The following is a 24,268-nucleotide window of genomic DNA, read 5'->3' on the forward strand; positions in this document are numbered from 1 at the left end:
TCATTCTTGAGACACACTATGAGCTCTAACACATCTCTTTAGATCACGCAGTATCACACAAGACAAAAAGCAAGGTTTTGACAAACTTTAACTATGTAATTTCTCATCATAAAATTATATTAATTTAAAACTCTGGCTGAGGCCTTTAATTGTTTTTTGTCATACTTGTAAGTAAGTGTACACATATAGATAACAAAGCTGCAGCTAAAATGTAAATTTCAAAAAGCAGAATATGTCGTATCCCCGCGAACAATAAATACTGAGTCTAATAATAAAATAAAGTTTCTCTCTCTGATCGCTAGAGGGCGCCAAAACCCAACCGCGCACACTTGAATCGCTTGTGAACGCGCACAGGCGTTCTTACTGTTACCTCAAGGAAAGATTTTATAAATAACTGAGATCAGTAAATAATAACAGGCCAAAAAATGCCACAGTGTGCACATGTGGTCCTAAATTATACGTCTAAAAAGTGGTATGGAAACAGCACAACAAGTCTTCATTCAAATGATGATGCGGGGTCATTTCTGAGCTGTAACCAATGCACTAAAAGCGCTAAAAATGACAGTATCATTCACAAACAGGTGGCAAGGCTGAGCAGTCCATGGGAGCTTTTTAAAAACACTTTTATTTGTTCTCAAGAGCTCTATAACGGTCTCGTAGCTTTTATTACAACCATCATCGGCGGCAAAACAGAAAGGCTGAAGATCACCGAGTCAAAAGATCTCAGCTAGGCCGCATTTATTGTTTTCTCAACCGAACTACGTCTCTTGTCCCGCCCTAAAGGGGGCAGTAGAAATGATGGATGGTGTTTGAGCCAATGAAAGGGCCGTATGGTGCCGGCTCGTGGGGATACGGACCAATGATCGTTCGGTTGGATCCAGGGGCACGCTTTCTCTGGCAAGAAGTTAGTTCCTGCTCTTCCCTGGCCGTTTCCTGTAATCGTACAGTGTTGTGAGACGGAGAAAGCCATGTGTGTCGACGCAAAGGTAAATTTAGCACCCCGAAATTATTACAGTGAGAGTTGAGGCAGTGGTTGTGATGGTTATTTTCGGGTATTTTGCCGAAAATTAGCCGCAGACCAAGCGAAACAGCATTGCGGCCTATAGCTGTGTCTGAACGTTGACGGGCACGTTGCTTTGGTTTTGGTCCGGTTTGTTGATGAGATTGAAGGAGTCCGGTAGACTGAATGGTTGATAGTAAATCACAGAGAGGGGACCCAACAACTGCAAATGTACAATGGACCGTGTTTACGGACCTAAATGTATGTTTCGGTGCCTCTCATGCTTTAGTAATCGGGACATTTTGGTGGCGGTAGAAGCTAATGCTAACCGACGGTTTTATAGAAAGACTGCAGAGGAAAACACCGTATCTGTGTCCAGCATCAGGACCCTGCTGTTTGACTTCTCCAACTGTTTTCATTCACAGAAATTTATCCCCAGGGTACATTTGATATGCATCGTTATAGGGTTTAAATGTATTTATTTAAATTTTCTGAGCACTTGATGCCACTTTCGGAGCATTTGCTTATGTCGTCATGAGTTAAAAACACTTATTCTTTCTGGTTTTTAGCCTCTTAAGTAGCATTTAAACATAAAACAACCTCTTAACTACTAAATGTGTCACAGATACTAAGGTAAATGTGTGTGTTTATATGAATGTGGCAGTCTTGAGTAAAGTATGTCTGCTGGTTTTGTGCATTGAAGAACGAAACCAAATAAATTAGTTCTTATCCGACCATAAAAGAGTAAAGAACAGGAGTTTACAGGGTTTATTTTTGTTGTTGTTGTTTTTATTACTTTTCAGGGTCACATATCTCTTAAAGCAGTCTTTGTACATGGGTCTCAAACCAGATTTGAATAAAAGATATACATAAATACATTTTTGCGCTGTCAGAATTTGGGTTGATTTTTTATTGAGTTTTCTTCTTTTTTTCAGCTGTTTAAATAAAAGTTAAGAAGAATTGGACAACAACCACACAACTTCCATCTTTGAGTCTTTTTAACTTTGTGCCCGTCTCCCTGTGTGGAGTGGGCAGGATGGCAGATCCCATTATGGACCTCTTTGAGGACACGCCTCTGTTCAACCTGGATGCCCTACAGGATGATTCCTTCTCGCAGGGCTCCTCGGACCCCGTGGAGGAAGCGCTGAAGCTGGCTTTGGGCCAGGTAGTTCCAACCGTTGATTCGGAGTCTACCCCGGACCTTGCCGTAGACACAAGCCTTGATGTTCCTGTAGCAACTCCTTCCATCCCTGACCTTACCCCTGTTCAAGTTCTCACACAGCAGCCGATAACAGTGGCCACTGCTCAGACTGTTTCTGTAGCTCCTGCTCCCACCATGACCCCAGTCCCGGCTCCAACTGCTCTTCCTATCTCTGCTCTATCCACTGTTCCTACCCAAATTGATACTGTGCCGCAGATACAGGCCCAGACCACCATCCCCATTGCCAGCAACACCAGTGGAGCTGCCAGTAACACCGTATTGCTGAGCTCACCTTTGACTGTTTCAAGCTCTTCGGTTACCACTGCCACTGCTGCCACACAGCAACTCACACAGATAACTCACCAGCTCACTCCCCAACAATTAGCCGCCATCACGCAGCAAGCTGGCGGTAAAATTGTAATTCTCAAAGGTCCCCAGGGTCAGGCCCAGGTGCTGCAGGCTGTATCAGGGACTACAGGTCAGACAGCTGGAAAGGTCATTCGTGTGTTGTCTGGCACACCTCTCAAGCCTGGTGTGTCCATACTGCAGGGAGGTGCAGTCTTGAATCAGACGAGCCCAGGACAAACCCAAGTCAAGGTGGGTGTTGCAGGTGTGCAGAGACTTCTGCAGTCTGCCAATGGGCCAGTCAAACAGGTGTTGCTCACATCCATGCCTCAGCAGGTGCAGCAGACGCAAGGTCAGTCCATTCACGTGCAGATTCCAGCCCAAGCGCAGATGGCTCAAGGTCAGACTACTCTCCAAGTTCAACCCCAGGCTGCCCAAATCCAGGTCCAAACCCAGGCACAGGCTGCTCAGATCCAGGTTCAGCCCCAGACAGCCCAGATCCAGGTCCAAACCCAAGCACAGGCTGGGCAAATCCAGGTCCAGCACCAAGGCCAGGCAGCTCCGACCCATGTCCAGGGTCAGGTGCAGCTCCAGCCAGCCATGCAGGCTCAGACACAGGTAAGCACCACCTCCTTTACCTGTGGAGGTATTTGAGCTCGTGACAACACTGGTACTACAACAGATGATCATTTGACGTGGGTCTGTGGCTCGCTTTTAGATGAACTCCTGAATTTGTCAAGTTATATACATAGTTCAGGCTTTTGCTGTGTGTCGCTAGAAACCGTTTTCTGTGCATCTCGTTCTAGGGTGGTGAAGCAAAGCGCATCACCCTGGTTCTTCAGCAGCCTTCTCAGACCGTCTCTGCCACACCGGCAGGTCAAGCTGTTGCAGCTCAACAACAAGTCACACAGGTCCAACAGGTTCAGGCGGCACAAGGGGGTCAGCAGCAGCAAACACAGGCCCCTGCTAGACTGGTGCTGGGTCAGCTCCCAAGTGGCAAACTGGTCCTCCAGGGAAGCCAGCTGGCAGCCCTGGCCCAGGCCCGGACTGCAGGCCAGGCCGGAGGGCAGCCCAAAGTCCTCACAATTCAGCTGCAAGTGCAACAGCAGCCCAACCAACAAGGAGGAGTTAAGGTGAGAAAGTTCTACCAGCTTGGTTCAGATTACTCATAACAAATCACACAGTTCTCATAGTGTTATTTATTTTATCATCAAAACAAACCTTTTTTCGTGATATGTTATTGACTAAACCTTCAGTTCTTTTCTGGGACTAAAAGTTAAAAAGTCTGCAGTGCCTTTTACATTATGAATACAGGACGAATAGGGGTTGTGTGTCCATCCTACAAAAGTTTGATTGCTTTATATTAGTTTTATGTTGTTTTAAAATCCAGATTACAAGCAGTGACCTTTATAACATTTTAGCAGGATTAAATCAATTATTTCAAACATGTAATGTTGATAGTACATGCTCTGGTACAGTAAACATAAAAAATAATGCAGTGCATGCAGAACGAGGGTTAAGTGTGTTTTCAGTTTAGCACGAAATTGGAAGGCAGAGGCAAAAGGCTGGTACCTGTGTTAAAGGGTCTGTAGAGTTTTATAATGTCACCCTAACCACAAAAATATATTTGTATCATTGTCAGACTATCCAAAAGATGCCAACATTTAAAAAAATATTTATCATTAACGATTTATATTTAATCCCAGATCCTATAACTGATTTACTCTGTCATTTAATCTGACACTGGCTAGTTAGCTTTTTAAACTTTCAAATGAGAGTGTGACTGAACTTCCCTCTTTTATGTTGGCAGTATCAGCTGGTGTCCGGAGCTGGAAGCGCTGGCAGCCCACAGGTGTTGCAGATATCCCAAGGCCAAGGAGGACAAAGGGTGGCAGTACCGATCAAAATGCTTCTGCAGCCACAGGTAGATATCATTATTTACATTTGCATTTATATTTTGTTTTGTAGAATGTTTCATTTAAAATTGAGAGAAACTGGTATCATAATTTATCATTTTCTTTTCCTCAGACAAGTTCGGCCTCATCTTCTGGCGGTGCTGTCTCTGTGGTGAAGGTCCTCAACACTTCAGCAGCAGGCCCCTCTACTACAACCACCACTCCATCCCAGGCCATTCGTATCTCCAAAGCTCCAGGCGAGCCTGCGTCGGTGCGACGAGTGGAGATCCTTTGCAAGCAGGAGAAAGCAAATCGTATAGTGGCTGAAGCCATTGCGCGGGCCAAAGCACGGGGTGAGAAGAACCTGCCCAGAGTCCTGAACCAGGATGAGCTTCCAAGCACGCAGGCCACCTTGTCAGAAATGGGAGGAACTGTGACTGTAGTGTCTGCTGCTAAGAAAAAAAGCAGCGGTGGAGGAAGCAAAAAGAAAAGTCCCATATCTGGAGGACAGGTCCCTAAAACTGTCGTGGGAGCTGACAAAAAAAGCAAAGTGAAGGCACCAGGAGGAACAGTTACATTAGTTGGAGGCACCATGATACCTGGGAACAAGAGCAAAAGCAAGGCTAAAGCAAAGTAAGACTCAGAAGGAGATAGAATGAGATTGCAGCGTGTTTGGAAAAATAACTTTTTCAAAAGCTCTTTTATTATTGTTCATATATCAGTAATTTTTCTAAATTTGTTTTATCTCCCTTAATTTCCTGACAGCACCATTACTCTAGTGGGAGCAAAAAAAAGAAAGAGAAATGCATCTTCAGACCACTCTGATGGAGAGCTGAGCCCACCTTCGCCTGCTGCACTGGAGGATGACATGATTATGGTACAAACAAATATCTAGAATATTTAATTTGGAGTATTGATTTTGGGGGGAAAAGCTTTTATAATTAAAAAAAAATCATAACTAATCATAAATTGTTTAACTTATACATTATTCTAATTGCCAGAAGAGGCGCTCCAATCGTGTGGTGAAGAGGAAGAAGTATACGGAAGATCTGGATATCAAAATAACAGATGATGAAGATGAGCAGGAAGATGTAGATGTTACTACAACGGCAGCCGCCGTGGCCTCCATCAGTGGAGGGGCAGCAGCGCAGCTAAAACAGGAAGTGGAGCTGATGGATGCTGATGGACTTCCCAGCATGCAGTTCTTTGTGGTGAGCGCTTAACAGTTTTAACACTTGGGGCTTCTTTGGAACAACTGAATCAATTATTATTAAGATTGATAATTGTGTAAGTTTGCATTCAGATTTTTACAGTCAATAGCATGTGTCATAGTGTGTCAATTTCTTTTTTTGTGTGTTTTTTACAGGAAAATCCAAGTGAGGAAGATGCTGCCATTGTAGATAAAGTTCTGTCTATGAGGATAACAAGGAAGGAGGTGTTTACTTGCATTCAGCATTTTATATACTTAATTAGTTTTAATGTTTATGAATTGTTCTTGAAGAGTTTTTCTTCTCTTCAAGGTGTCTCCGGGCCAGTATACTAATATGGAGGAATTCTTTGTAAAATACAAAAACTAGTAAGTTTTCAGTGTCTTTGTGAACAACTCTGCCCTCGGTACTTGTCATTGCTCAAGGTGACAGGTGAGACAATACAGATGAGTACAACTCTTTTGTTCTCAGTTCATACCTACACTGTGAGTGGGCCACTTTGGTGCAGCTGGAGAAAGATAAAAGGATCCATCAAAAGATCAAGAGGTTCAAGACCAAGCACGCTCAGATGAGGCGCTTGTTCCAGGAGGTGAGAGGGAGGCAGATACTGAAACATTTTTAATTCAGAAAATAGCTCTACTGATTGAAATGTAACCTAAACTATTGTTCTCCAGGATGAAGAGCCTTTTAACCCGGACTATCTTGAAGTGGATAGGATCCTGGATGTGTCCCACAGTGTAGACAAGGACAATGGCGAAGTCAGGAAAAAGTCTTTTTTTCAAATATGTATATAGTTTGAAGCTGTTCACCTTTTGTTGAGATTACTGTAAAATGTTTTATTCTCTGATGTGTAAGATTTTCACTCAATTATTACTTGCCTCTCTAGCCCGTCATCTACTACCTGGTGAAATGGTGCTCCCTGCCATATGAAGATGCTACTTGGGAACTAAAAGAGGATGTTGACGAGGGCAAAGTTAAGGAGTTCGGCAAAATCCAAAATAGGCAACCTCGCCTAAAGAAAACGGTGAGTGCTCAAGTAAAAAATAGCTTTCAGTGTCCTTTTTACCAATCATGTCATCATGTCATATTTTTAGGTGTATTTTGAATTTGCTCATTACTTGTCTCAGAGGACAAAAAGCCATTTTTAAACACAAAATATGTAACATCACTGACGCCGTCAGACTCTTATGGCAATAGTATTTAGTCCTTGAGAAATTGATCAGTTTTGGAAATCATTTTAATGTTTTTGTGCTTTCATGGAAAATGTACTGTACACGCAGTATTGGCTGTTTGTGTGTGTGCGTGTGTGTGCATCCATCTGTGTGTTAAGAGCACAGTGGCTGTGTGAAACAAATCAACAGTGTCAGTCTTTACACTCTGTTAGGGTTGAACTCCACTTCAGTAAGAAAATATTTGTTTAAACAAGAAAAGAAATTACACTCAGATCTCAAAGAAGTTTATGAAACTATTTTACTGCATTGTCTGCTTTAATATAAATTGAACTTAAATCAAATTTCATTCTTTTCTTAGATCATTGTCTAAAAAAAATCACTAATAGGTCTTAATCACATTGCCTGTTCAGCATGCCTGAACGTGTGGAAATGTGACGTAAAGCTGTTCAGCTGCTTTTATGCAACTACAGCGTGCTCATGAGTTCAATACAGTTTGTTGTCAATGATCATTTCCATGTTATCATAAAACTCTGACCCCAGGCATTATACTTCACTAGATTTGTTCAGACTTATTCGTACAGCAGAAGAAAAAAAACTGCCTCATAGCACCAACCTAAGAAATGTTTAAAAACAGTTTTATTCAGATTCTATTTACTGGAGGTTTTGTACATTTTTCCCCCTTGTATTTAACTTGGAAGGCTTGGATAACATTGTTACTTATGTCTGGAGCCACATATGTTTCTTCCTTCTTTTACTTTCCTTTTGATTTAATCGATTTTCACTTCTCTCTCCTCAGGCTCGACCTCCTGCCAGTTCATGGAAGAAGTTGGAGGAGACTCGAGAGTACAAGAATGGCAACATACTTCGAGAATATCAGCTGGAAGGAGTCAACTGGCTTCTCTTCAACTGGTACAACAGGTATTTATCACACACACAAATGTGTTTTATTTATTTACTTTTTCCAATCTTTGCTAATCACTGGCAAAATAAATCATGAAATGCAGGTTTGCAGTACGTAGCGCTCAAACCTAAATATTAGGAGTATGAATGTTTTAAGTAGGCGTCAAAACATAGAGGGTAACCATTTTAAAATATAATTTAATGAAACATTTTGTTCCTCTTTCGGCACTTCAAGAGTCACGCTCTAAGTGTTTTGTCTTTCAGGCAGAACTGTATCCTGGCAGATGAGATGGGTCTGGGGAAAACCATCCAGTCCATCACGCTGCTCTCAGAGATATATGCTACCGGCATCCAAAGCCCCTTTCTTGTTATCGCTCCCCTTTCTACCATCACCAACTGGGAGAGGGAGTTCTCCACTTGGACTCACATGAATGCCATTGTCTACCATGGCAGCCTTGCCAGTCGACAGATGATCCAGCAGTATGAGATGTACTGCAAAGATGACAAGGTAACCTTACCTGTTTTGGTTGTAATTGGTTGTTCATCACGGTTGCCAGAGCTTTTGTTGCTTTGTAAGCACAGCAGTTGTCCTTTTGAAAGTCATTCAGCATGTCACAGTTCTTGAGTAAAGACACTGAACCCCAAATTGTGCCTAAATTCTAATAAATTGTGTTTACAGGGACATTTGATCCCAGGTGCTTACAAATTTGATGCCCTCATCACAACGTTTGAGATGGTGCTGTCCGACTGCCCAGAACTGAGGGAGATCTCCTGGCGTTGTGTGATCATTGATGAAGCTCACCGCCTTAAAAATCGCAACTGCAAGCTGTTGGACAGCTTGAAGATGCTTGATCTGGTGAAAAAAAACAAAACAAAAAACTATAGATATTAATGCTTTCTACCTACTTAAACCAATTGAGTGTTTCTGTGCCTGTCTCTTAACCTTCGTTTTATGGTTTCCTGCAGGAACACAAGGTGCTGTTGACCGGCACTCCTCTGCAGAACACGGTGGAGGAACTTTTCAGTCTGCTTCATTTCCTGGAGCCTGCTCAGTTCCCCTCTGAAACTGAATTTCTTAGAGATTTTGGAGACCTCAAAACTGAGGAGCAGGTGTGAAATACCTGCTTACAAATTAACACTCACATACATACTGTCCCTTTGTCACATCTACACAGCTGTTCTTCCTCATAGCAATTGCTGATTAGGTAATACTCTTCTATTACTGAGGATTGCTTTGTTTTTTTATCTTTTAGGTGCAGAAACTGCAGGCAATTTTGAAACCTATGATGTTGCGCAGGCTTAAAGAGGATGTGGAGAAAAACCTGGCGCCCAAACAGGAGACCATTATTGAGGTCAGTTTTGTCTGTCTTAAAAGAACTGTACATCAGAGCATTTTCTAAATTATTTAGGCTTATGGAGGATTTAATTAATAGTAATGAAACACAGCAGGGATATCAGATTTCACTAGAGAAGATGCACTGAGACAGAATGACTATAGCTATAAATCAAGGAGCTCATAGCAAGACTTTCATCTCCTTAAGCTGCATCTCAAATCTAAATATTGTTCTCTTCTGTAAGGGAATTGGTGAATGAAAAGGCTCATTGTTTCCTGTTAGGTTGAGTTGACTGATATCCAGAAGAAGTACTACCGGGCCATTCTGGAGAGGAACTTTAGTTTCCTCAGTTTGGGAGCCAACAGTAACAGTAACGTCCCCAATCTGCTCAACACAATGATGGAGCTCCGCAAGTGTTGCAACCACCCCTACCTCATAAATGGTACCGCATGATATTTTTAACTGGTTGTGTTTGTCTAGGTGACTGCAGTAGTTATTGTGGATTTTCAGCAAATGACCATTTTTGTTTCATTTGGTGACATTTTGCCTTTCTGTCCTTCCTCAGGTGCAGAAGAGAAAATTGTAGCAGAGTTGCGAGAGGTGTACGACCCCCTGGCCCCTGACTTTCATTTGCAGGCTCTAATTCGGTCAGCTGGGAAACTGGTGCTACTTGACAAGTTGCTGCCTCGCCTCAAGGCTGGAGGCCACAAAGTGCTCATCTTCTCCCAGATGGTGCGCTGCTTAGACATTCTGGAGGACTACCTCATCAACAAAAGGTGTTAGTCACAGTCTTTCTATATTATAATGTGTTATGAAAAGCTTGTTATGTGGACTTCTAAGATCTGATTCTGGTTGTTACAGATACCTTTATGAACGAATTGACGGCAGAGTACGGGGGAACTTGCGACAGGCGGCCATCGATCGCTTCTGCAAGCCTGACTCGGATCGGTTTGTCTTCCTGCTGTGTACCCGTGCTGGTGGTCTGGGCATCAACCTGACAGCTGCTGACACTTGTGTCATATTTGACTCGGACTGGAATCCCCAAAATGACCTGCAGGTACAATATTCTATCACTGTCGCTTTTAAATTTTACTTTCAAAACCTGGAACCATTTGTATCGTCTTCTCGTGAACAGCTCCATGTTCGGCTTTGACCCACTTTTTTTATTCTCATTTCAGGCCCAAGCGAGGTGTCATCGTATTGGCCAGTCAAAGGCGGTAAAAGTCTACAGACTCATCACCAGGAATTCCTATGAGAGGGAGATGCTGGATAAAGCAAGTCTGAAGCTTGGTCTGGACCGAGCTGTGCTGCAAAGCATGAGTGGCAACAAAGACAGTAACGTTAATGGGGTAAAAAAAAAATGTTTTCTTGGCTCAAACTGCTATTTGAATTTTAATGTCATTGTTAAAGATAAAGGATAGTTTGTTTAATCCTGTTTGCATCGCTTAAGAGAATTACTTTTTCACATCCAACAGCTTCAGCAGTTTTCTAAGAAGGAGATTGAAGATCTGTTGAGGAAAGGCGCTTACGCAGCCATCATGGATGAGAATGATGAAGGGAGTCGTTTCTGTGAGGAAGATATTGACCAGATCCTTCAGCGAAGAGCCACCACCATTACTATTGAGAGTGAAGGAAAGGGGTCCACTTTCTCCAAAGCCAGCTTCGTGGCCTCAGAGAACCGTAACGACATCGCCCTCGACGACCCCGAATTCTGGGAAAAATGGGCCAAGAAAGCCGATATTGACATGGACTCCATCAATCGGAAGGTAAAAACTGTGGTTTGAGTTTAAGGAAGCGATCTGTAGCTTCATTGCAGCTTTGTAAATAAAGTTCATAATTTCATGTCTGTATTATTTACATACAATAATATCTGAATAACGGTTTGTCCTTCTTCCTGCAGAACACTCTAGTGATTGACACTCCCAGGATTCGCAAGCAGACCCGTCAGTTTTCCAGTTTACGCGGCGAAGGTGGAGACCTGTCTGATCTAGATAGTGATGATGAGTATCCACCCGCCAATTCCAGACACTCGCGGTCCTCTCGGCGCTCCGATCGCCACAGTGGAGGGGGTTACGGCCGTACCGACTGTTTCCGGGTGGAGAAACACCTGCTTGTTTATGGGTATGAAAATGGCATTTGCATACACTTTTTTTATTATAATTTTTTTTTGTCTCGTCCTTTTGTTTACACTCTTTTCCCTGTTTGACCTTTTTAAAGCTGGGGTCGCTGGAGGGATATCTTGTCCCACGCCAGATGTAAGAGGCGTCTGAGCGAGCGTGATGTGGAAACCATTTGCCGCGTCATCCTTGTCTTTTGTCTACTGCATTATCGTGGAGATGAAAACATTAAGAGTTTCATCTGGGAGCTCATCACGCCACCAGAGAACGGCCGTGAACCTCAAACACTACTAAACCACTCTGGTAGGAAGCTGCACAAAATGTCCCTGATTAATAATTAAAAATAAAGTGGGATTTCTCTGAATAAAACGACAGTAGCAGCAAAAGGTATAGTTGGCACAAAAACCTGTCTGAATTAACATCTTGTTTGTGTTTTTTTTTTTTTTTCTTCTGCCCAGGTCTTTCCATTCCTGTTCCAAGAGGCAGGAAGGGTAAGAGGGTAAAGGCCCAGAGTACATTTGATGTACAGAAGGTGGAGTGGATACGCAAGTACAACCCCGACACTCTGCTGCTTGATGACAGCTACAGGAAGCACCTCAAACACCAGTGCAACAAGTTGGTGAAACCTGATCTGATTTTTGGTGCGTATTTCTATTCAGTTTTATCTGATGTTGAAAATGCAAATCTTTGCCTCCTCAGAGTGCTGCTGAGGGTTCGGATGCTCTACTACCTGAAACAGGAAGTCATTGGTGAACACGCAGATTCTGTCTTGAAAGGAGCTAATATCAGGTATCTAATGCTCATCGTTGTGTTTTTAGTCCAGTGTTCGTACTCAATTTCCTGTCACCGCAGCTCTCTGTGATGCACTTAAAGACAGATTGTTTTGTTTTTTTTGTTTTTTTTTTTCAGAGATGTTGATATCTGGATGCCAGAGATGGAGCAGCAGGAGGTGCCTGCAGCGTGGTGGGATTCTGATTCAGACCGCTCACTGCTCGCTGGTGTATTCAAACATGGTAGGCCTGTTTTTTCTCAACTTGTTGCTGATGTTTCAACTTATTGTCAAGGTTTTTATGTTGCCAGTGAAGACTCAGTTTGTGCTCTGTGGTTTCTGTTGGGCCTCTGTGTCCTTTTTTGGAATTTGCCAAAAAAAAAATATAGTCATTGATTTTCAAATCTGTTACCAGGTTATGAGATGTACACCACCATGCGGGCTGATCCCTGTCTCTGCTTCCTGGAGAGAGTTGGTCGGCCTGATGATAAGGCCATCGACGCCGAGCAGCACACCGGTGACGCTGAGCTGGGAGATGAGTAAGTTAGATTTGTTCAGTGTATCTACAGTTGTTGTGAATTTCACCTTTGGGGCGTAACAGTGGTTGATTTATTAACTTGTAATTTTTTGAAAATGGAACATGATGACAGATTCACCTACATTAATGCAACAACCAGCCGCAGCTGAAAACCTTTATAGTTGATTGATTGATTTAAAATAATCAACAAGCAGTGAGATGCCTGATTTCAAGAGAAAGATCGAACAAAAGCATTTTAAACCTTGATACAAAAAATAACAGTTAGAAGAAGAATAACTTCATTAAGTCTTCACTTGTGCAGGCAAAAATCACAATTATTGTTATTCATTTTCCTATTAAAAAGAACAACATTAACATTTTCCATTACATTAGCATGAAGGGAACTAATCCAAGGCAATGGTGACATTTCTTATCATTTGAGATTATTTTTTAAAATTGTAAATACGTGATTTGTAGCACTCAGCTTTTTTGCATTGCATAACATTAATAAAAGAGGATATAACTGGCAAATATTATCTAAGAAAATACAATTTATTTAACAAACATTTATCATTTAATCTATACATACATAAAAAATGAATAAGGCAGAAGAGGGGCGTATGAAGTTTAAATGTCACAAAGAGGAACTGTTATTGTAATACTTGCTTGAGCCACCAGGTGGAGTCTTTCACTGTTATTATTAGATTGGGGCGTTTAGCTAAAAGAATGACATACAGTAAAAAACAAGCAGATTGTAGTAGACTGATTTAAGATATTCTGAGGTGTCCCTAACATTATTACCTTGATGCCCTTTTACTGGTTCTCTTCTTTGATTGTGTTGTATTTGTTTTCTTCAGTGCTGAATATGATAAATATGCAGAAGATCCAGAATTCAAACCAGCACCAAGACACGCCAAAGATCTTTTAGATGAGGTACAAGTTTGAGCAATCACATTTGTTTTTTTCAACACTAACTGATTTGCATATAAGCTACGTATACTCAAAAATCTTAATTTTATTTTATTTTTTCCCCTGCAGCCTGATTCTATGAACGTGGATGACGAGGTTTCAGTGGAAGACAAGATGGCAGTCATGGTCACAGAAAGCATTACCAGCCAGAGTGGAGCGTGTGACTGGCCTTCGAGCTCGTCTCTAACAGCACGGCTGCGCCGGCTGATCACTGCCTACCAGCGCAGCTACAGGCAGGAGCAGCTGAAGATTGAAGCCGAGGCCAAGGGTGACCGCAGGCGCAGGCGGTGCGAACAGGCCAGCAAACTGAAGGAAATTGCACGGCAGGAGCGACAGCAGAGGTAAACTGTTTTGTTTGAGTTGTATTTTAATTTTCTTCTTGTCTTTTGTTTCTTAAGAAGATTGAACATTTTAGCTCAGTCTTGGTAACAACCTTGATGCCTTCGTGTCTAGGTGGACCCGGAGAGAAGAGTGCGACTTCTACCGTGTGGTGTCAACATTTGGAGTGGAGAAGGTGAAAAAGGAGCCAGGTTTTCAGGAGGGACCAGATCTTGAGTTTGACTGGACTCGTTTCCGTACTTTTGCTCGTCTGGATAAGAAAACCGATGAGAGCCTCAGTCGATACTTCCGCTCCTTTGTTGCCATGTGCCGAAGGGTGTGCCACCTCCGCCCGGGTCGTGGTGAAGGTAATTATTTATTATTTAGCCAAACAAAATGTGTTCCAATCATTTTTCATCATTTGCAGAAGTAGATTCTTATTTTTTGTGGATACTTCATGTAGAGGGTGTTCTGTTGTCTACTTGTTTCTTTGAACTATTTTACTTTATTCTCAACATTCAGATCCATCAGAGCTTTCCCAAACTGTGGCTCCCATCACCGAGGAACGTGCTTCACGTACTCTTTACCGTATCAGCCTGTTGCGCCGCCTTCGTGAGCGAGTCCTCCCCCACCCCTCCCTGGAGGAGCACCTGCCTCTGGCCCCACGCAGCTCTGAGCTGCCCGCTTGGTGGAGAATGCCAGAGCACGATCGCCAGCTAATGCTCGGAGCGTCGCTGCACGGCGTCAGCCGCACCGAGCTCTCCATCTTCTCAGACCCACAGTTTACGTTCAGCACAGCCCGTGAACAGTTCATCCAGAGTCAGCAGGCTCTCCCCCCGCCACCGCCTCCGCCACCACCCCCACCCCCCGTTATGACTTTCAGCCAGCCCAAGACTGAGCTGGACCTACCCAGAGTGAAGGAGGAAGAGAGTGACGAGAGTGTTCGGTTGTTCAGAGATGAAATCGGCGCTGAGCTGCAGAGCACACCCTTGAGTCACCAAGGAGGCAAAGTGCAAGGTCAGGGCTGGAGCTTTAAGAGGAGCAAAGAAAGAGGAGACAAACCAGAAGGGGCAAGGAAAGGTGACGGAGGCTCTGATTCAGATTCAGATTCTGATTCGGGATCCTCATCCTCAGAGCGATCGGGCAGCAGTGATGATAGTGGAGACAGTGATGAGGAGGGGGAAGGAGGTAAGCTCATTGACAAACAGAAAAATATTCAATCCTACAACAAAAAAAACCCCTCTAAATTTCTACTTTTCCTTCTGTCAGGAGGTATGAAGGTGGGAGATGTGGATGAAGATAATAGTCTTCTCTCCATGACTCCGTCTCAGGATAGCATTCCTCCTCCTGATCCCATCAGAGTTGACTGGCCAAAGGTAAGTAAATAACTTTAGAGTTCTGCTGCTGCTGGAAACAAAAAAAAAACTATTTATATTTATGCCTTTATTTTATGGTGAATGATTAACTCGGGGGGTTTTCTTTGCTCTCTTAGGACCGTGTGCTGATTAACCGCCTGGACAACTTGTGTACTCTTGTACTAACTGGCCAGTGGCCCACGGGGCGGCGTTACGTGTCCGAAGCTCAGCTCCACCCAAACTCAGAGCTGATTGGAGATGAGATGGCTTACACAAGGTTGATACGTAAACCCAGCAGCACACCTCTTGGCCTTGGGACAGAAGGAGAAAATGGGGAGTTTACTGTAAAACTCCTCAAGGTGAGAATACAGTGGAAGATTGAGATGAAGAAGAAGAAATAAAATTACTTCATGTAGTTTTATTAAACTGATGAAGCTATTAATGTGTCATGTCTTGCGTACAATGCGTGTGGCTTCAGCTGCGGTCTCTGTTGTCCCATCAGGAGGAGGGCTTGAAGCTGACTTTCTCTAAGCAGGCCCTGATGCCCAATGGGTCAGGGGGGGAGAGCAGTAGCCGCAAGAAGAGGAAGGACCTAGAGGTACCTGTGGTTTTAGTGAACCTCGTCTACAATACAAAGAAACAAACTGAATTCGGTTAATTACCTTTTTGTTTTTTAGCTGTCAGACCTAGATGGACTTCATGATGCACTGGAACGTACCCCACGACGAAGAGACCCCCCCACGTGGCTGAAGGAGAACCCAGATTATGAAGTGGAGGGAGACATGCTGGAGGTCAATTATGAACAGAATAAACAAACACTATATTCGGATCGAACCCTGGTTCTACATTTATATTTAAACTATTACAGGACAATTGTTCATTTCTGTCACGCTTTATCTTTCTTTTATCGCTTTATTTTTTTAGCTGCTGGTGAACAGGAGCAAGAGGAAGAGGAGAAGGAGGGCAGATAAGGTCCTCACGGGTACTGAGAAGGTCAAACTTATTAACATGAGGACAGGAAAGAAGGTGAGCTAACGTGGCGTACATCTGCAGCTCAGAAGCCTTATCTGTGTGCTGTCTTCGGCTGACAAACATGCAAACATTTCTCTTTAGGTTGGAGCTGCTTTCTGTCCGATGCTGCAGGAGCTGAGGGAGTATCTGGAGGAGAATCCTGATATCGCCGTGGCACCTGAGTGGTCCGAAGCAGTTCGGAACTCTGTAAGGAAGATATTTAAAAATCTCCAAAAGTTTGTTGTAATTGTTGTTCAGAAATACGCCTTTACTTTTTCTTTAAATGTTTTACTGACTCTTTATATAGTTACTTTTGTAATTGCATGATTAAAAAAAATAAAAGCTATAGTAAAGACTGAATACATGTTATTAATGTTCTTGGATCCTAAAAAGAACTTGTTTAATTACATCGGTCTTCTCTTGTTTTTGTTAAATTACAAACTTTTCACATTTTTAATGCATTTTTTGATTCTTATTTGTTGTTTTTTTTTTTTCCTCAGGGCTTGTTGCCTGAATCTCTCTTCCACCGACTGCTGATGGAGCACTCGGAGATCCCGAAGAAAAGCCGTCGGCGTCATCATCACCACCATCACCATCATCATCACTACCACACTCCAGAGCCCACCCCTGAAGACCCCACCCTGGACGGAGTTGAAGAGGAGACTCTGGTGTCAGATGGAGCCTACATGATGGACGAGGACGACCTGCAGACGCCCCATCACTTCCTCACCAGCCCGGACTTTGACGTTAAAATGGAGGGGGGCGACAGCCTTTCCCAAGGCGACTATGACAGCTCAGATCAAGAAGCGCTTTTGGACGATGTTATCATAGCACAGAAGGACTCCGACTCGTCATCGAGCTCAGAGGACTGACTGAATCCCACTCCTCAAACTCATCTGACTCGGCTCATTTTCAGAAACAAATCATGTTAATTTTTTTTCTACTATTATGTAACAAAATATAAATTAATGATGTTTGTTTTGCTACTTTTATTCATTTATTTTATTTAGGATTTTTGAGTGCAAGGAGCAGGTTTGCACCCATCAGTTTATTTTGTTTTTTTGTTTTGTTTTTTGTCATTAGAATTATGTTTCATCTCCTCCATCTGACAAAATGGCAAAAAGCTGAGCTTTGTTCCCCATTGACTCGTTATTCCCCTCCTCTTCCACCCAAACCCAAACCCATGAATTCCCATCACATTCCCAAGCGTGACCAAAAGGGGACCCTTGCTGTACAGATACACTTTTCTTATCAAGAAACCTCAAAGCTGGTCCTCAAGCGCTACATATAAAAACTGGACACGTACTGAGCAGAACCAGATCCCACAATCCCCCTGTGTCTTCTGGTCGTCTTCTCTCCAGAGGAGTCTGAACTGAAGGGGATCCAGTGTGTGGATGTACTGTTAGTGTTTTCACTCTGTCGGGGGGGAGGGAGGGAGAGGGGAAAGTGGCATATTAGTTACTGAAGCTGTGCTAGGAGGATGGATGTATTGTACAATGTAGAGCTCGTCAGTCGTGTACTATGGTGCAAAGTTGACGGCAGTGAGTTACTATTCCTGTTTTATGATCTGACTGTATCTGTGATATGAATAACAGCAATCTACAGTGAAAAAACCCGACGCGTGCACTGTGATTTTTTTTATTTTTTTTAAAGGCAGAAGCAAAAAGGAGGCTTAAGATTGTTTTGTTTAGGCAGTGAGTCATGATCGCAACACACACGATGCATAAAACCCCTTAACTGTTCCCGTTTTATAAAGACGCATCTGATTTTTCTAGGCAAGTTAACACTCGTTTTCTTTTTACACGAGGATAAAGGAATTGGCAACTTGTTTATCAAGTGTCTTAAAGAATAGTTAAACCAAATCAAGTATAACTGCTGAAACCATGAAAGAATTAAATAAAACCCATTAAGGGAAGCGATTCAAGAAGCCTTAGTATGAAGTTAAGCTGACTTTTAATTGTCTGAGTCAGTTTTGTCACAGCCACAGTTACCATCATCACTATAATCCAGGAAGAATGAGGGGAGGGGGCAGGATGACGTCTGAGGCTGTTGCTAAATAAGTCTTTTTCTGAAGAAATTAGAGCTAGAAGTTAATTTTGTACTTATTTAGATAGACGAGATACATTACAAATCTGAATAATGGTGACCTATAAACTTCAAAACTAAAGAGAAGGAAAAAAAATGCTTCTTACTTTTTTAATATGATTCCAGATTAAACATTATGCTTTGTTGTTGTTTTTATTTGCTCAATATTTTATCAATACCAGCTGTTAAAAACTGGAAGTCATATGCATAATTTAAACTGACTACATTTGATTGTGGAGATTTAATATTAAAGACTGTGTTCAATCTAAATTTTAAATTATTCCATAAACTACTGAAATATCTTTAATTCTGTATGTTGTGCTAATCAACTGTTTAACAGAAGGTGAGATTTAATGAAATTGGAAATTTGTAAACTTCACAATGAACGTAGAGGATTTAATATTGTAAGGTAAAACTTTGGGGATCCTCACTTATTATGTAGCCAACATTTTATTTTACATTTTTGATGGTTTCTATGGAGCAAAGTTAATTGCTTTTTGTGTCGCGAAGTATATCCACATACTTTTTTCCCCAACGGTACGTGAATGCCTCGTGAGCTTCTGCTGTCGTCCTGTAGGGGGCAGTCGCGGTTTTTGCACACCGTTTGAAAGTGTTTGTTTAGGGCCTCGAGAAAACTTCAGCGTGTAAAGAGACTAACATGCCAAATTTATGGAGAAAATGTAACATTACTTAGCTGTTATTGACTTCACTCTGTCTAATTTGAACGTTCATGTTTGGGTTTAAAATCCAAAACAGCTAAGAATGATCTGTTTGCTAAGGAACAAGCAGAGCATCAGTGTTTAGCTAGTTAGCGGCTAGCTGTTTATGAAACAGAGTAAGCCCAAATGAGTTGGGGATTTGGGTGAAGTCCCAGATTTACAAAGAAGTGAGGTAGCTTGTTAATTGAAAGCAAGTTTAAAATGGATCTTAACTTTTATGCTGGTTTGTCGGACGGCTGTGCTCCGAGCGTAGAAGCGGAGTTTTTGGATACCCAGGCGTACAGTGAATACTCTGAAGACAACAAGGTTAGTTTCGTCCACGTGGATTTGATTCATTAAAAGTATCGTGGTGTGTTCATTGGTTAGTGGTCGTCTTCAAGGTTGCTAATGTGACGATGCTCCGGGAATAAAGGCTCTTCTGACATGGCTTCAGTTAAAACAACAAATGATTTTATTCAGAACTGCAGCCTGTGTCTTATATGGACCTCTGGTCTCACACACACACACACACATGCATTATCGCAGCCAGGTTTTTTCAGCCTTCAACCCAGGGTTTTTCCATGCATTCTTTTCCCATATATGGCCTTCCTGTTTGCATGACCTTTGTCCCTATATGATGCTGGAGTCCATATAACTTGTCAGTCTCAGGAGAAACATCCTTTTTAGGAAGTATGCTGCAGGCCCCGGGATTCTCAGACACTGCAGTATCTCTGCTGTACAGTAAATAGTTTAATAATACCGGTCTGTTTTAGTTCTCAGAAGGTGGGGATAGTTATCTCGGCATCAGTGGATCTGGGCATCACTTTCTGTCTGCAGAGGTTAGTGTGTGAAGCTTTTAAGTGTAAAAAAATATCCTTCCTGTTCTGATCTGTGTTTCTTTTCTTTCCTCTTTTTAAAACTCACATAGCCATTTCTGTGTTTTCCCACATACAGCAGACGTTCCACACTCCTAGTCTCGGGGATGAGGTTTTTGAGATCCCCCCGATCTCCCTTGATCCAGACCCAACTCTGGGCATCAGTGACGAAGTGTCTCATTTCGAGCTCACAGATGGATCAGATGGAACCAGTGGACCTTCAGGCTCCCGGAGCCTCGTGAGCAACCTGGTGGTGGAGACCAATGACCCCTCCTTTGCCTCCACCTTCGGCCCTCAGGCTCTGGAGCAGCTGAACCTGGGAACAATGGGCCCAACCGGAGGCGAGGGAGCCCTGCTGAGCTCCTCTGCTCTAGTGAGTCCCTGTGGTAGCAAGTACCCCCTCAAAAAAATAAAACCTGAGTTAGATGTTATCATAGACTAAGATGCAAAACTTGTAACTTGTACATTAAAGTTGAGCACATTTGATGAATTGACAGAAAAAGTGGTCTGTATTGAAACTTTTTTTGTTGCACCTGATAGATAATAGTTAGGCTCAAACTTACTTACTTACGTAGTTGTAATAATACTTTAATTTGTTACACAAACTTAGGTACTTAAGTAACACTTTAATTGCAGAAAAAAACCCTTGTGATAATACATCAGTTATGGCTCAGTTAATATCTGCTGACCGATACCAACATTAAACCTGTTTTTTCTTTGTTTTTTTTTTTGTTTTTTTGCTTGCTGATGTGCTTTTAAAAAAAATTTCTCTTAGGGGCATCTTTTTTCTTACCTGTGTTAAACAACTGTTCCACATTAAAATGAATCTCAAATGCACCTCATGTATTCCTACAAGAAACACAAACCAGTTCACTGATATCAGTTTTTATTCTCCTCCATCAGCGCTTAACAAAATCCAGTATTGTGGCTCTAAGAGTACTCTCCCTCTCAAAATTAAGGCAGCTTAAGACTTGAAATATCGAGACTTGTAGACTGTCTTTTTAATGTTTACCAAGTCGGTGAAAAGCAGGTTTTTTTTTAGTATTTCATGCTCTGATCTCTCCACAGGAGCTGGGGAGTTCCAGTGGTTCACATTTCAACAGTTCGTCCCCGATGACCATCGATGTCCAGCTCTGTGACATGGGTCAGGGCCTTTTGGGGAGCGGTCATCTCACCACCATTAACCCGTCAGAACTGGCTCTGGGTCTTGGTGCTAGAAACTCCGGGGCGCCCGAGCAGCCGCTGTCTGCAACACCGTCTCCTGCCGGTTCCCTGCAGGACGAGGACATGGAGGACTTTAAGGTGAGGAGAGAAACTCATGGACAAAATGTCCGTCATCGTCTGTCAGCCTGAAGCTAAATGTCTGGATGTGAAAGCTGTTAGTTTTTCCGATTTATTTTTTTTCTTATTTGCCTCACACTCTCTCCCTACACAGAGGAGTGTGCTGGACGACTCCCCCATGTCTCTCTCCTCTTCCTCGGTCTTCTCCCACATGTCCTCCCACCCAGCTCCCTCATCCTCCCTGGCTACAGCCAGGAGGGGCGGGGGGAAGCCTGCTGCACTGACATCTGCAGCCGACGCGGTGGGTGGGAAGAAAGGAAGGAGGAAGAAGGATCCCAACGAGCCCCAGAAGCCAGTTTCAGCATACGCGCTGTTCTTCAGAGACACCCAGGTGGCCATAAAAGGCCAAAACCCCAACGCCTCGTTTGGGGAGGTGTCAAAGATCGTAGCATCTATGTGGGACAGCCTGGCGGAGGATCAGAAACAGGTTCAGTATCTTCACTGACACACGGAGGAATTAAAGTGAAGGATTCAGAGACATTGTTTATGTTAAAGTAAGTTCTTTGTTTGTTTCCTGTAGGTGTACAAGAGGAAGACAGAAGCAGCCAAAAAGGAGTATTTAAAGGCACTTGCGACTTACAAAGCTAGCCAGCTGTCACAGGTAACATCATTTTGTGCTTGGAGAAAAAAACAAAAAGTTAGTGGGCATTTATACTTCTGCCCGTGGATGTGTCTAAACGTGTCTGTTACCAAAATATTTCCTGAACCTGTGGATGAATTTTACTAAAACGCCCAGGACATAATCATTGGATGTACATCTACAACTGATTCACTTTTGGAGTGGATCCAATTCAAGATAGCTGCCACGGCTAACACAGAAATGGTTGTAACTCAGTCAGTTTTACAGATGTCAAGCTAAAATCTAATGATGCAGTTATGGAAATAAATTATCCATAATGTGTTTTTAAGGTTTGACTAAACTTGCGGCAGCTCTGATTTCTCATCATAAGATGATCTTAGTCTAAAGGTTTGGCATGAGAGGCGGCAGGCGATATGCAGTTTTTCATGGAATGCTGGGGCTTTAAATTTATGTTTCAGTTACTCATATTTCCATTTCTATTTTTTGGTCTCCTCCCAGCCTGCCATTAATGAGATGGAGGCTGCTCCTTCCTCACCTCCACCTGTGGTTGATCTGACTTCTGCAGGCTCTCCCCCCTCTGACCACCATACCATCCTCCTGCCTCTGTCTCGCAGCGATGTAGAACAGAACACCATCACAAATATCTGCGCCTCCAATATCATCCTGGATGTCCCAGAGGTGACGACTCGATCCCGAACGGGAGCGAACAAAGCTCCCGCCGCGCCTCCGGCCCAGACCATCACCAAGATCATCATCCCAAAGCACATACTGCAGGCAGGGGGGCAGGTGGTCACGTTGCTGCCGGGAGGGGTCCACGCATCGCAGCCGACCCTCCTGGTCTCCAGCGCCTCCCGTCAGCCGCCTCCGCTGCAGCAGATGCAGAATGCGCCTCCCCCTCCGCGGCTCCAGCAGATGGCGCCAGCCCCGCCGCCCTTACAGGCCAAACCCCGAGAGGGGGGCGCCGTCCCCGGCCACGCCATGTCCATCACAGCGACGTCTCCACCGCCGCTCCAGATAAAAATAGTTCCCGCATCCATTCAGGACAAAGAGGCCGCACAGATTATCTTACCCGATACAGAAGCTGCAGCCGTGTCCGCGCAGTCGATACAAGTAGTAAATTCTGCTGTGACTTCAGGCGTTCCAGTCGACGATGACATCGCCGAAGTGCTGGACTCAGATGAGGTAAACTTCTTTTCAACATCAGGTGCAAACTTAGCAGATTTCAGATGACAACCTCACGAAACACCACAAAAAGGCTGGATGTTTTCAGAAGTTGGATCAGAAGAATTCATATAAAGTTTCAGATGATCATTATCGTCTCTGTTTTTGTTCAGGACGTGATGGAGGTGAACACATCCGGGGAAGCTGCCACAGCGAGGCTCACGTGCGTGAGAGCCGGCTGCAACAACCCCGCAGTGGACAGTGAAGACTGGGACAAGGAGTACTGCAGTAACGAATGCGTGGCCACTCACTGCAAGTATGTAGACGTCCAACACCCAAATAGCTTTCTTTCTTTCTTTCTTTGTCGATAATTTTTTGACGTTTTCCTGCTTCACAGGGACGTGTTCAAGGCATGGTGCTCCATCAGGAACCAGACTCTGGGAACAGTGAAATAAAAGAGAAGCTGCCACCAGAAAAAAAAACACTCAGTTTTCACCATTTTTATCAGTTGAAGAAGAAGGAATGACCCTGTGTTTCACAACTGATGAGAGATGGTGATAGTTTCCCCTATTTTGTACTTGAATTGTAGATTTAACAGCTATTTTTCAGAAAAGATAAAAAATTGTTAAAAAAACCGTCCATAATTAGGAACGGTTGTTTTCATCCTGATCCCGTTGACCTTTTTATACACTTGTCTTAGGTGTGGTTTGTTACCAGATGTTGCATTTAAGTATGAAAGCAACTTTTAGTCAGTAAAAAGATTTAAAGGCAGCTAAATAAGTTTAAGTTTATCAACAAAAAGACATTTGTTCACAGTAAACTCGCCAACAAGCGAAGGAAAAATGACAGTTTACAATGAGCATTACAAAGTTCGTTGTTGGATTTATATTGTGCTTTATAAAGGTTTTGTTTCTGATATTTGAATTATGCCTTTATTATTCTTTTTTTTTACATACTGGTCGGTTGTTATTACAGAATGTTTCATTTTCACGTTTTCCTAATAAAAAGAAAAAGCTTAACTTAAAGTTGATCGTTTTTTTTCTCTGGTTGTCTTTTTGATCTTTTGTGTGAAAGCAGATAAGGTTCTAAGTTTTCCACATTTTTCTTGAAAATAGTTAAAAATGTCAGTCTGATGTTTGCTCTCACTTGCCTTGAGATGCGGTAATAATGTGGTTATTTAAGTTGCTTTTGTTTGACCGTGTTGAGTTTTTCAGAGTTGCTCTTTCAGCTCCAGGAAGCTGCAGGACTTCACCTGAAGGCTGTAAAAATAACTGTAACAATATTTATCTTACGGCTCTAATATTTGGTTTGCCATGCCTAACATTTAACAACAAAACAATCAGATAGGAAATTAATATCAATAAGGTGTCTTGAGTTGACTCACTCCACTGTAAAATAACTTTGGAAGCCATCGCAG

General features: G+C 42.9%; 2 protein-coding genes across 6 annotated transcripts; both read left to right on the top strand.

Moving 5' to 3' along the window:
• Positions 1 to 887: 887 nt before the first annotated feature.
• chd8 (chromodomain helicase DNA binding protein 8) lies at positions 888 to 17,726 on the top strand. 5 transcript variants are annotated; one of them, XM_017420869.3, is made up of 40 exons: positions 888 to 986; positions 1,936 to 2,798; positions 2,880 to 3,164; positions 3,353 to 3,679; positions 4,357 to 4,470; positions 4,575 to 5,074; positions 5,207 to 5,318; positions 5,443 to 5,652; positions 5,808 to 5,876; positions 5,962 to 6,017; positions 6,121 to 6,238; positions 6,324 to 6,407; positions 6,536 to 6,673; positions 7,618 to 7,739; positions 7,986 to 8,229; positions 8,401 to 8,577; positions 8,688 to 8,831; positions 8,975 to 9,073; positions 9,338 to 9,497; positions 9,621 to 9,831; positions 9,917 to 10,112; positions 10,234 to 10,404; positions 10,531 to 10,821; positions 10,956 to 11,176; positions 11,273 to 11,475; positions 11,631 to 11,787; positions 11,872 to 11,961; positions 12,082 to 12,185; positions 12,357 to 12,480; positions 13,316 to 13,391; positions 13,497 to 13,768; positions 13,881 to 14,113; positions 14,268 to 14,933; positions 15,015 to 15,121; positions 15,238 to 15,459; positions 15,603 to 15,698; positions 15,778 to 15,891; positions 16,025 to 16,126; positions 16,214 to 16,318; positions 16,612 to 16,983. In XM_017420869.3, exons 2-40 carry the CDS (start codon positions 2,037 to 2,039, stop codon positions 16,981 to 16,983), a joined length of 7,854 nt encoding a protein of 2,617 aa, XP_017276358.1. In that variant the 5' UTR covers positions 888 to 986; positions 1,936 to 2,036. The 5 variants fall into 5 exon arrangements, with proteins under 5 accessions (XP_017276358.1, XP_017276359.1, XP_024862687.1 ...); XM_017420870.3 differs by having other exon boundaries at positions 2,883 to 3,164; XM_025006919.2 differs by having other exon boundaries at positions 1,936 to 3,164; positions 5,446 to 5,652; positions 16,612 to 17,726.
• Positions 17,727 to 18,778: 1,052 nt separating this feature from the next.
• Positions 18,779 to 23,876, top strand: tox4a (TOX high mobility group box family member 4 a). The gene is made up of 9 exons (XM_017420931.3): positions 18,779 to 19,221; positions 19,668 to 19,733; positions 19,849 to 20,142; positions 20,838 to 21,071; positions 21,205 to 21,537; positions 21,631 to 21,711; positions 22,189 to 22,872; positions 23,025 to 23,167; positions 23,249 to 23,876. Exons 1-9 carry the CDS (start codon positions 19,117 to 19,119, stop codon positions 23,304 to 23,306), a joined length of 1,998 nt encoding a protein of 665 aa, XP_017276420.1. The 5' UTR covers positions 18,779 to 19,116; the 3' UTR covers positions 23,307 to 23,876.
• The last annotated feature ends 392 nt before the right edge of the window (positions 23,877 to 24,268 follow it).

Source organism: Kryptolebias marmoratus, linkage group LG20 (assembly GCF_001649575.2).
Source record: "Kryptolebias marmoratus isolate JLee-2015 linkage group LG20, ASM164957v2, whole genome shotgun sequence".
Lineage (NCBI taxonomy): Eukaryota > Metazoa > Chordata > Actinopteri > Cyprinodontiformes > Rivulidae > Kryptolebias > Kryptolebias marmoratus.

Coding starts and splice junctions, on each gene's coding strand:
- chd8 (XM_017420868.3), top strand. CDS start 2,037: ATGGCAGATCCCATTATGGACCTCTTTGAGGACACGCCTCTGTTCAAC. Junction 5,653..5,807: donor CCAGCATGCAGTTCTTTGTG/GTGAGCGCTTAA, acceptor TGTTTTTTACAG/GAAAATCCAAGTGAGGAAGA. Junction 11,476..11,630: donor AACACTACTAAACCACTCTG/GTAGGAAGCTGC, acceptor TCTTCTGCCCAG/GTCTTTCCATTCCTGTTCCA.
- tox4a (XM_017420931.3), top strand. CDS start 19,117: ATGGATCTTAACTTTTATGCTGGTTTGTCGGACGGCTGTGCTCCGAGC. Junction 19,222..19,667: donor AATACTCTGAAGACAACAAG/GTTAGTTTCGTC, acceptor GGTCTGTTTTAG/TTCTCAGAAGGTGGGGATAG. Junction 21,072..21,204: donor AGGACATGGAGGACTTTAAG/GTGAGGAGAGAA, acceptor CTCCCTACACAG/AGGAGTGTGCTGGACGACTC.